General features: G+C 42.2%; 1 protein-coding gene across 1 annotated transcript in view; it reads right to left on the minus strand.

Moving 5' to 3' along the window:
- Positions 1-213: 213 nt before the first annotated feature.
- Positions 214-12,798, minus strand: part of LOC121440561 (intraflagellar transport-associated protein-like) — a 75,629-nt gene continuing 63,044 nt past the window's right edge. The window contains exons 6-7 of the mRNA XM_041641305.1: positions 9,986-10,125; positions 214-760 (exon numbers count right to left, since the gene is read on the minus strand). Coding sequence (XP_041497239.1) covers positions 596-760; positions 9,986-10,125 — 305 coding nt within the window. The 3' untranslated portion in view covers positions 214-595. The remainder of the gene's footprint in view (positions 761-9,985; positions 10,126-12,798) is intronic.

Below are 12,798 nucleotides of genomic sequence, written 5' to 3' on the forward strand. Positions count from 1 at the left end.
GGCTATCATTTTACAGACTCTAGTTGCTCTGCTTTTCCAACCCTAAGCTTCTGGAGACAAAGATCACTCACTGTATTTTGTGGCCATCATATGTGAATTAATGGTAAAGTTTTTAATCCCAGAATTCCATGAAGCTTAATCTGTCAACAACCACACAGATAGATATCACCATCTCTGGACACATAGGACCAAAGACCTACATTATAAGTGATTCTATTAATTATACTAATGTTTGAAACAGGCAATTGTCCTGAAACTCTAATAAGATGGGTTCTGTTCCCAGTCTTCAGGACAACACGCACGTGCCCTTGGACAGTGCCCTCATTAAATGGAGATTCAGCAGTCCTTAGTTCCTGTCCCCATTTCCCTGTCCCACCTTCCCAGCCAGTCACAGAACCCAGCCACGGACAGACGAGACTTCAGAAACGGAAGTGATACCTTCAGCCTTGGTCCCTCTGTGGCCTGGTGATAAACAACAGAGACAAAAAAATGCAGATGTATACATTTCCACGGAGGGAATCAGCTGATGTATGCTTTATTCTAATGTTGGTTGCGTATAGACAAAATAAAACTAAACACAAAGACATCTATTGACTCAGTCATGGTGTTCACAAAAGTCTGTATTGGAATCCATCTTCCTTTTCTTGGCCAGCTCTTGGATGGTCGCTATCTCTCCAGCAGTGAACTTGGGAGTGAGAGTCACATTGTCATAATCAAATTCTTCATCGAGAAAGAAGGGCTGTACTTCATCTCCAAATATCTGAAAAAAAATAATACCAAAGGAAAAAGAAACACAGTCACTGAAGTGAAAATGAAGTTGAAAACATAAACAGCCTATTAATATTTAATGAAACTTTTTTTAGACTTTCGGCACTCACAGCTGATTAAGCTGTTTTTAAGTAATGAAATAAATTCAATTATTCAATTTGACCTAATTTAAGCCTCTTAATATGCCCCATTTGTATCATGCTGTATCTGAATGAGTATCATTAACTAATTCCACCCCCACAGCAAGAATCAGGTCTGCTTGCACACATTCAGTTCATTCTTTGCCCACTGCAGTGTCAGAGATGGAGGCATAAGGACCCATTAAACAAGAAATACACCTTAAGGTCTTGACCAACCTTTGCGCCATTTGCTAAAAAATATCTGTTAATGAAGTAATCTTTAAAAATAAGAACAAAAACACCCTGAATTTACCATACTTGAAATAATAGCCATACCCCTGTCTCATAACAGGAGAAATTAAAACACATATGATCAAATTTAAAAGTCCAGCATCCCTTTTCTTCCGTTTTACATATGACAGTTTACCTGTAAGTTGGATTACCTGCAAAGAAAGGAAATAGTTTTGTACATGTTTATAGACATGCCGGAGCCACTCAAAGCACAGTTCCCAAGCTGGGAGTGAAGCTCAGTCAATAGAATGCTTGCCGGGCACGCACAAGATCCTATGCTTGGTCCCCAGCATGGGGAAAAGGTTTGTCTGTTTGTTCATTTGTTCGCTTGTTTATCAAAAAAGTACATGTTCCAGTAAACAGAAAAGAATGCCTTAAATCTCATTAACTCACCCCTGAAAAATCCCACTTAAAGCCAATGGTATGAGATACGATGAAATCACGCAGCACCTCATCAACTCTGTATGTATGGTGGTGCGGAAATAATTGAAAACTATGGCTTATGCAATAAATGAAAAAAAATGCCCTGCAGCTAGGTAGTGTCAGCTTTAAACATTCTTGCATGGAAGATGATCTCCCCAAATAACTTCTGCAGTGTGTGTGAAATGGAACAAGCTGCTTGGAGGCTCTGTGCTGCTACTACAGTGGAAAGACATCAGGAAAGCTCTGCTTCCCACCTCGCTCTTCAGAGTCCTATTAGGGAGTACGGTATACAGTGCTAATAGCAGACTCCCAGCCGCTCATTGCCCTGCAGCAATAAAATCAGCTGCTGTGATCCAACAATTTCCAGAGGTCTGATCCTCTCCTCTGTGTTTTCCTGGGGAGGAAAGTCAACGGCTGCCAGTGAATGTGTTACTATCATGGGCCTGCCCTAGTACCAGAACCACATGGGTATCAACAGTATCCTTCCATCTATCAGCCCTGCTAGTACCTACTGAAAGGATCAGTATCAGTTCGGGACACCCCACGACCAAGTTCTCAGCATAAAGGAGACTTATTTGTCATAGAGGGACAAAGGACAGAGGACAAAGAGGGGAGACAGAGGATGAGGGAAAGAGTGAAGGGAACAAAGGAGCGAGGGAACAGGCATTTGTCCTGGAGGAGGATAAAGGACTGCCTCTGGACAGAGAGGAGACAGACATGCACATAGGAAATGGTGGTTTATAAAGGCAAATGGGGAAACCTCATGTTAGAATGAGGTATTTAATTTTAATTTGGGTGTCTTAATTAGGATAGCCAAAGGGATTGCTGGACTTTAATACATTGATAGCTATACCTTGGCTGTCAGCCTCAGGAGGAGGAAGTGGCCAAATAAAGGAACAGACCTTGGTGGCTAGCTTTAGGAATATAAGCTAATGGTGTTTAGCAAGGCAGAGGGAACAGAGGAAAAGAGCAAGGCCTTCTAGAGCTGTGCTCACTATGCCCGGGCTGACTGAAGTCCTCATGCTATTGCTTCCCAGTCATGAAGCTTTGAAAGGTTTTTAGAACTTGCCCAAGGCTAGTAAAGAAGATAGGCCACTTTTGAAACCAGGACAATATGCTTCAAATAAAGCCACATTTGTTCAAAAACACAAACAAAACAAGTTCAAAAACACTGGTTCTTTGGAAGAAAAGTCCTTCTCTGAATAAGCTGCACAGTTCCCACAGCTACCACTGAAAATGCCTCAAGACCATGTGTAAGGCCATGACTGTTTTCAAAGGAGCAGCTGCACACACACAAATTAGCCTGCAGAAGAAAGCGGCTGATGTGCCACGGTCACTCTCTATAATTAGATATCTTCAGCACAAAATAACAGAGGAGCACTATTGATAAGACTCGCGCCAATGAAGAAACACACACACACAGACACTTGATGTTCATGTCCAGAATGCAAGCGTCCAAGCCGACTCCGTGTAGAATACTGAAACCTGCAGACCAGGCCCCAGTCCATCCTGCCTAACTATGTAAACACCTGATTCTTACTGATCCTGGCCTAGATGTAGAGGAAACTCTGTCTCTGTGACTGTTTTAGTCTCGGAGGATTTTTGAAGCTCTTTGTGCCCTCGTCTAAAAGCAAGAGAGAACACATCTACTGAGTTGCAGAGATCTGGCTTATGTCCTGCACTACGATTCAGAACCTCATCCTGATTCTCGGAACACATCCGTGCTCACCACATGCAAAAACCTGGCCTTCATCCACATCCCAGGGAGGCTGGGCTATCACTTCAACTTAAACAAGTCTCTCAGCTATGGAAATTCCTCTGATATTATACCATGCCCTTCCTACTCCCTGGTACATAACGTACTTCCGTCTCCCCCACCCTTTACTTATTCACCAGTAAACAGTTGCTAAGCATTAGGTACTGGGAACAGAACAGGGTACAGCAAAACCTGGGTCTCCAGGCTTCCCTGTAAGGAGAAGACAGTAACAAGGGACATCACTGACATGTGGCACGCTCCTCACTAGGAAAACTGAGAAAGACAGAGCATGTACCTGCAGAACACACCCCCAGCCCCCACATCTCTCTCCTCACTGTCCACCATCTTGTCTTAGTGGTCAAGATAAAGTAAGGCTCATAGCTTGGACTTCTCAGGCTTCTGATCAACGCCAACTCCTATGGCTAAGTTAGTTCTTCAGAGATGGCCCCATCCCATGCCTTCTTATGCCTCCATTTTCCTGAGATTCCAGTCCATATTGTGGCTGCAATATGTAGTATTATGATACTACTGATGAAGAAATTCTCTCTTTAATAAAAAAAAAGCATTTTTCTTTAAGGGTTTTTCCCCATATAGTTGAATTTTCATTGTGCTGCCATAATTTTCTACAGACATTGTGAATTAACCAAAATAACAGCAAAAACAGAGATTTCTAAAAGCTAGAACTTGCCAATGCAAGAAACAGCCACTTACAATGAACTTTAAAGTTTGTTATTAGAGCAGATAATTTTCTTAGAATGCGACCTAAATGCTGAAACACAACAGAGGAAACTAAAGATATTTGCAAAGTCAGAGTGTGATCCTCAGAATATTTTAGGCCATTTGGAGATAAGCTTCCAGTGTGGCTTCACTGAGTCAAAGTGAGAGACTAGTTCCCTGCAATCACTCAGGGATCTTTCATTCGTCCCAGAATGTTCATTTTCCTACATTCCTAGCCACTGCGTGAGCTCCTAGAACACAAAGACCTGCATAAAGTCACTAACAGATTGTGTCAGCACAGGCACACCTGAGTGGTGGAATGGAAGAGTTTGAGTGGTAATGGGAGCATCTAACATAGACCAGACTGGAGTGGGCTGAGAAGGGATCGGAGACGGCTGGATCCCTAAGTAGAATCAGTCAACAGGCTGAGGGAGGAACAGCTTTGAAGACAGGAGGGTTTCCGTGAGCGTGCTATGAACACAAGGTGCAGGGTTTCACGTCTGAAAGCGGTTCAGCATTGTCTGAGCATTAACTGTAAGGAGGACAGTGCAAGAAATGGCAAGGTGGCAGCAGCATCTTATAGATGATGAAAAGCTTTTGAAGAATCTTTTGAAAGCAAGGGCAGACACTTGGTCTTATATGCACTTCCTTCATTTTGTCAAATGTTTTAATGAGTTTAATGAACACATATAATGGAGCAGGTATTAGCTGCACCAAAAAGAAAAAAAAATATGGCCTGTCATATTGGAGATTAGAATTAAATAGCTCACACTTCAGGTTAAATAGTATATTCAAAGGGATTGGCCTGGAGTCAGAAGGCTCCTCAGAACTCTGCTCCAGTAGTCTAAGCAAGAGACAAGGACAATGAAGCACCGGTAGAAAAGATATGAAAACCATTTAGGAAGGAAAAGAGCAGCGCTTGGTGACTGACGACATAGAGAAGGAAGAGGAGAAAGCACAGGCTGAGATGCTCAGCTGTGAATACAGTGCATCTGAAGATCCCTGGAAGATATAGAAGTCAAAAAGCAATCAAACACGCAAAGCTGAAGCTCAAGGGGAAAAAGACCTGAAGCTAGACGTGCCCATTGAGAGATAAGCATAAGAGGAAGAATATAGGACGAAAACTGCTTCGAGCATTCAGGGAGGGAAAAGTATATGATGCCCTGGGGAACACTGACTTGTTAGGAGTGGGTAGACAAAAACCTCCAAAGAAGGATAAAAGGAACAATTACCGAAACACACAGAGAATAGAGACAAATTGTGAGAGCCAGTAAATCAAGAGACTAGGGGAAAACTGACATGGCAGGACAGGCATGAATGTCCATGCTCATAAATGTAGAAAAGGAAACACCACTCTCTAGGCGGGAGGCTACTTGTCAGTTCACGGCTGCTCAGACCATGAAATAATCACTTAGAAACTATATTATTTGCAATACTGTTTGGCCAATAGCTTAAGCATATTTCTAGCTTGTTCTTATATCCTAAACTAACCCACCTTCACTAATTTGTACATTACCACAAGTTCATGGCCTACCAGCAAAGTTTTGGCAGGCTCCAGCGGAGGCTTCTGTCCCTGTTAGTGGCTACATGGCTTCTCCCTAACTCCAACTACTCTCTCCTCCTCTATCTGCTTGAAACTCCCGCCTTACCCTTTTCTGCTAAGCCACTGACTGAAACAGATTTATTCATTAACCAATAAAAGCAACACATGGACAGAAGGACTTCCCACACCAAGACTGGGCTACTGAACTACACCTGGTTCCCTCATTCTGAATACTTTCAGGTAGGCAACCACAGCAAAGCAATTTGCAGTTCATTGTGAGAGGAATGAGAAGAGAAAAGGCAGAGGCACTAATGGAGTTGAGCGGAAACAGAGGGGAGAGGAACTCAACCAGAAGCACTAATGAATTTGAATGGAAAAAAAGGAGAGGAACAGACCCTAGCCAAAGAAAGGTCCAAGGGAAGCAACCTTTCCTTCGTTTGTTTCTTTTTTGTCAAGAATGGGAGGGGAGATTTGATCATTGTGACATGTTGTGGGAGAGGGGTTAAGAAAGGAGAAAAGAGACAAGGACACTATATTAGCTTCATTTCAGGTCATCATGCAAAAATACCTCACAAAAACAACAAAAGGGGGAAGACTTTTATTTGGCTCAAACTTTGAGGGCTACAGCCTATCATGGTAGGGAAAGTATTGGCAGAAGATAGCTCTATGGTGGTGGGGGCATATGACAGCCACTTCCTCACACCTATGTGGACCAGTAAGCATAGCAAGGACAGGATGTAGACAAGGCTATAAAACCTTGAGGCCCATCTCCAGTGACCACATCTCTCTCACTTTCTAAAGGTTCCACAACCTCCAAAAACTGTCACTAGCTGAAGACCAAATGTTTAGACATTACCCTATGTGGTGCATTGCACATTTACGCCAGGACATTTCCTTTCTGGCCCCATGTGCTCTTGATTTTTTCATAATGACAAATAAATCCTGTCCAACTTCAAAAGTCCTATAGCCTTTAGCAGTTTTGCAACCACTCACACATGCAAAAGCAGAGTCTCTTCTGAGACTTGGGGTGTCTCTAAACCACGAGCCTCTGCAAAATCAAAATACTACACATTTGCAGTAGTGTCAGATGCCAAAGAGAAGAAAAGACACACAGCAAGGGAAGGTCAGCCCCAACTTTTGGTGTCATCATGTGGGGACATGTTGCAGTTGTGTGTTCCCAGCTACACAGAGCAGGACAGAGGACAGGCAGAGAGGCTGGGCTATTCAGCTTCCAGTAACTCACTTCCTCCAGCTGGAGCCCAACCTCCTAAAGGTTTCCCCAAAAATAGCACCAGCAGCTGGGGACCACGTATACAAAGGCATGGGTCTGTGGGTAACAGATCATATCCAGACCATGACAGACTTCAACCATGTCACTATAGCACAAAGTTACTCCTGCTTAGTAGGAAGAATGCATGTATTTGTTTATTGGGTAAATATTTGTTGCATATCTGTTTCATTCTGAGTTCATTCTGACATTTTATGTTGCAATAACATAAACTTATAGACACAGATACATAATTCCAAGTGTAATGAGGTGTGCCATGCCATTCAGAAAGCATCATCGTACCCCTTCAAACACAGACAGGTTGCGTGCTTGCTCCATGATCCAGCTGTTGACTGCCCTAGCAGCCTGGAAGCTTTCTTCTTTCAAGGTGGGTTTATTTCAGCATCTTAAGCTCTACTGCGCCAACATTTCAACTACAAATTGAAATTCTGGCTTATTTTGAAGAAGGATCGTTGCTATACAACACCAACTCCCCCGCTGCTAAACAAAAAAACAAGTGTGAATTAAGTTATTAACTTGTTATTTTTGCCTAAGGAGCTGAGAGAAATGTGTGGATTTCAGGTATCTAATTTCAAGTCTAATTGAAAAATTTTTGTGACCACTATGGGAATAGAATCTGTATACTATTAGGAAACTGAGTTTCCTTAAAATCGCTCATGTGACTGATTCTTACAGGGATGCTACTAAAAGAGGAGACATTTTCATTCATAATACCACACGGGCAAATTAAGGAACACAAAAGTAATGCTCAAATCAATAACGGTAGCATTTAGCTACAAGCTAGAACACAGAGTGATGTGGTAAATAAACTAGCTCGGTGGAGAAATGTTTAGAATCCCATTGTGAAATGGAAGACAGGGAACCTCAAGCTTCTCTACTGACCTCTTGCATGGTTGTCTCTTCAAAGGAACCATAATCTCACTCTCACTATTATGAACTTAGCTTGCTCTAGAAAGCAGTTCAAAGCCTCCAAAATGTATTAAAACAGAGGATCAAGGCAAAAATTTGTTGACAAATAATAAGCCAGAAGTGTTAAAAATGTCTCTAAGAGACAAATGTACATACATAAACTAGTAACGAAATCATGGGGAAATATCAAACAGACCCCATCCATACCTGAGAGTTGTGGGTTCTGAAAAGGCAATACCGAGGAAGCAGGACTCACAGAATGCATTGCACTTTCAGACAGAAGCCACTGAAAGCAGCTACCAGCTCTAGACCCAAAGGCTCCTTGGCGGTCCCTCACAGGACACTCGCCAGAAACTGATGATTGCATTCTTTTAATGATTTAGGTGGTGAAAATAAGATTTGTGCTATTAAACCAAGGAAGCATTGGTTCAATGTTGTAATTTATGATGGTTCTAAAACAATTCTCCAACAAATAATGATTACACCTATAATCATTAGCTCTTACTAGCAGGAAAATGAACACGTTTGAGGCCGACCTGTGCTACCTAGTGAGAACTGGTTACATCAAAGCAAGCAAAAAGAAATCAAGCTTACATACAAAATATCAGTAGTTGCGAGACTCAGTCAAGAAAACTGCTAGCCTGCGCTACAGAGCGACTCCAGTGCAGCACACGTTGCACGGTAGACATGCAGTCCAGTCAACCAGTGTGTGTGAAACTGGGGGGGGAGGGGGGGAGGTTAGGGAGGTAGGGGCGTATCCATGAGGAGTCAGGGGCTGCGGGTGAATCTAATGAAAATACATTTCATGAGAGTCTCCAAAATTAATTTTTAAAATGGGGGAAATAAATGCTTGCCTAATAAGTGCAAGGCCCTAGGTATAATACTTGTAGTTGTAATTTGAGTTTTGTGGGCTATGGGATAGATCCCAGAAGAAGCTTCTTAAGCACTAACTGAAACTAATTTATAATAACTTCAATTACTATCTCAAAATACATATATTCTATAACTGACATCAAAGTAATTGCATCTCTTAGGGTACTAGATGCCATGCCCAACCTGTATGGTTACAGCCTAACCAAGAATATAAACAAGCCTTAAAATGAAATGGATTCCTGTATTGAGAAGCCCTGTAATTTTAGCTTCTTACAGCTCAAAGAACATAATCTATAATTCAAAAGGCATATTGGAAAGTAGCTGTCCTGACTTATTTGTCTAGTAACCAATTTGGGAGTTCAATGCAAGCCTGTAAGCATCTTGGGTATACTTTTCAGTACGGTAGACAAAAGTATTATAAGGAAAAAAAACCATTTAAGACTGAAATGTGTATGTCCTCTCTGACTAAATGACTGATTCATAACAGAGTATACCATTACAAGAGCACCTGAATGATTAAGGAAACCAAAGAGGGACCCTAGAATTTGGCTAGAAAGCGCTAATAAAGAGCCCTTAGCAACGCCTATGTTTATCCCCTCTATGTTAAACAGGGTAAAGGTTACTTCCCAGCCCCACCTGCAGTGTATTTATTAATGCTGGTAGGAAGAGTTGTAAAAAAAAAAAAAATTGCAAAAATGGCTCTCAAGTAATACGTTAGGGAGAACAGACTATAGCGGAGATTCCGTTCTCCCACTTCTGAAAATAATGCTTAACGACATTTCCCAGCCTTCCACATGCCCAGCTATGAACAACTCAGCAGTTGTCAATGAATTCAAGTCAGAGCCTTTTAATCTCTGATAACTCTAAGAAACTGACCTGTTCACTGTAGGACTCTCTACAAATGTTTAAATACAAGAAATGAACTTCTACCTCCTTTTAGGAATGGATTTCAAACTGAGATTCTGTTTACATCCTGTCCTTACCTTACCTAATACAGAGGTTTACAGGACCTCAGAGATGATAGAAAAGCCACAGCCAGGTGAGACCAGGAGAGAGAAGGGAACTGTCCTTCCATTTGCCCTGCAGACCCTACGCAGAACTACAGAGGTAAACCAGGTTTCTATATGCAAACACTATTGCTCTATGTACGTCAGGGACAGATGGAAACAAGCAAGACCAACTAAACAGCTCCAACTCTAAATTATTCCAAACCAAGGAAAATGCAAAGGGTGCAGGTATAGGGGTTCCCTGAAAGGGTAAAACCCACATACTGTCCCGATGGAATTCCCCGGGAATACCTCTTCCATTTGCTTCAGAGTTCTTCGCTCAGTGGGTTTTGGCTTCACTTCAGAAGTGAGAGGCAGGTTCACAGAAGGAACATAAGCAGGAACACTGGCGCTTATATCCTGTTCGACTTCTCCTGGAAGTAGCAGCCGATCTGTTGGATACAAAATATTTCAGCTGATCCTCCTGGGAAGTTCATCATCTCCCCAAGTCAGACGTCTATAGGCCTGTAACAATCAAAATGGGCAAACATGCTCAGGAAAGCTGGCCCCTTGCACAGTTGCTGTCCTCATCTGTGAACGTCACTTAAAGGATTCCCTTTTCCATAAAATAAAAGCTACCTGTGTATTGATTTCTTATCATGTTGCAAGGTTGTAGTTCATCTGGAAGGTTGGAGCAAGGCATAGGGAGTGATGATCCTTCCAGCCTAACTCCCCTTGGCTTAGAGAGTGATGTGGTGGTCCTCCCGGGCCTAAGTCCCCTTAGCTTAGAGAGTGATGTGGTGGTCCTCCCGGGCCTAACTCCCCCTCCACTACTATAGGAAAATAAGGCAGGAAGGTGCTCCGTTTGCCTAGTTTTCACTTGTTTTCCTGAGGGGGAGAAGAGAAAGAAAATGGAGTGCAGATTTCATTCTGTTACAATGCAGCAATATTTCAAATATATATATATATTTTACAAAATGAGGATGCCAGAAGGAAAATACTTTAGCTTTCAGCAGAAAAATGAAATACTCTGTTATATGAAGAATGCACGGGCTCATTTTCAAAACTTGCAAACAACATGTTTCCTGCTTGTTTAGCACAATCAGAAGAATTCAATAACCAATCTCAGTTTCCCCGTGGATTTATTTTGAGTGGTTATGCTGGCTTGTTTTCACACATGTGACACATCATGAATGTAACACAGATGCCACTGGACTTCTGAAACCTTCTTGAGGTGAGCAGACAGACACACAGAAGCATAAGACCTTCCCTCCTCAGCCAGAGGAACTAGGGAGAGCTGGCCAATAGCATTGAACTGGCACGAGATGCTACTGCCTGCTACTCAAAGACGATCCTAACTAAGCCACTCATTAAGTACTCCGTGGAAGTGATTAATTAGCATCAGGCATATCTGGACTAAAGGCAATGGCAGCATATACAGGAAGATAACTCAGCAGGCCTGATATTCAAAAGCTGAGAGTATTCTGAAAGGCATCCTTCACCCCCATAGACATCTCACTCACAAAAGTGAATCGCTGTTGTTTTTTCATTGTTAAGCAATAGAGCATAGTCAGGTCATCTGGAAACTTGAGGACTGGTGGGGAGGCAGTGAAGAAGGTAGTTCTATTGAGATTGATGATTGGAATTTCAGAACCTCATCTCATAATTGGCATAAATAAAAGCAATAATAACAACCGACACCGATGTGTCCAGTATTTTATAAGGACCAGCACCGCTAATCCTCCCAGCAGCTCTCTGTTCTGTTCTGTTTTGTAAGCATGAGCTCTACACACAGAGACCTCACTCAGGATCCCATAGCTAGAAAGGCATAGCCAAGCAGTCTGCCCTGAGAGCCAGGACCTCAGCCAATGTCACATTATACATTCTATAAACAAGCATTTTATTACATGTTTAATTTTGCTTCATCATACAGAACATCCAAGCACAGGCCAAGAAGTGTTGCCTGTAGCTCCCAAGCATAGTAGACAGCGGGAAGTACATTTTGCAAACATTTGATGCCTGGAAAGCATCACGTTTAAACTCAGTAACACCGGGAGAGAAACGGGCCTCCTAATGTAGCCATTTATTTGAGTTCAAAGCCAAACTCCTGCACTGCGCTCCCACATGTAAGAGCCTAGGGTATGTCAAAGGCTGGTGAGGGCCTGCCAACAAGAACTAAAGGAAAGGCTCAGGCCTCTCAATGTGAGGACCAACACCATCTATCAGGTCGGTTGGCTGCTGGTGTAAACACAAGTTCCCAAGTGAAAACAAAACACAATCTGCACTCCAGGCTTATGTTTAAGACCGTGGTCTGTCTGACAAAATGTATGGCGGCAGGACAAGTGTCCGTGTCCCTCACTGAAGCTTTTCAGCCCTAATCTGTTCTCATCTAAGGAAGACGTTCAACTTCAACAACAATGATTTCTTTTATAACAAATCTACTGCCATGGGAACAATTACTTCAAAGCAAAAAAGACTCCACATCCTCAGCATCTTAAATTGCTGTCACCTTTTCTCTGGAGGAAAGACAGAATTCAAGAATGCATGCTGTCAGGGCTAGCACAGTCCCTTACGCATGGTGAATTCCCAACCAGTACTTGGAACAGGAAATTAATTTCCTACATTACAAATTTAAACTGAGCAACAACTATGAAGATCCTGTACACCAGTTAGACACTGTGGGTGATATAAAGCAAGCACAGTCCATCCCCTCAAAAACTGACGGTTGTTATAGGGATATGTTTTCCACATAAAAAATCAAAATGAGAGAAACCAAAAACAAAATTGAATTTTTATGACTCTAAGCATTACAGGGCTATAAAAGGTAAAGCAACACTGACAGAAAGAGCCAGGTAGGATATCTATTAGGAAAGAGACTTTCTCCTATCTTTCAGCCATCTCACAGTTATTTGTATATATACTCAAATTTCCCAGAGGTTGGGGGACATAATAGTCACTGGTGATAAGGAATGGATTATCCAAAGTGACCTTTAACAGTCTAATCCTAGAGTGTTTCAAGATAAGAATCAGATCTCATTTATTGCCTCAAAACAACCCAAAGGCTTCTTACATTTTGAATGCCCTTGGCATTTGGGCAGCTTCCCAAAGTAGCTGACGGACAACTT

This window comes from Microtus oregoni, unplaced genomic scaffold (assembly GCF_018167655.1).
Source record: "Microtus oregoni isolate MIOR12 unplaced genomic scaffold, Mior012 000068F_ref0000429, whole genome shotgun sequence".
NCBI classification, from domain to species: Eukaryota; Metazoa; Chordata; class Mammalia; order Rodentia; family Cricetidae; genus Microtus; species Microtus oregoni.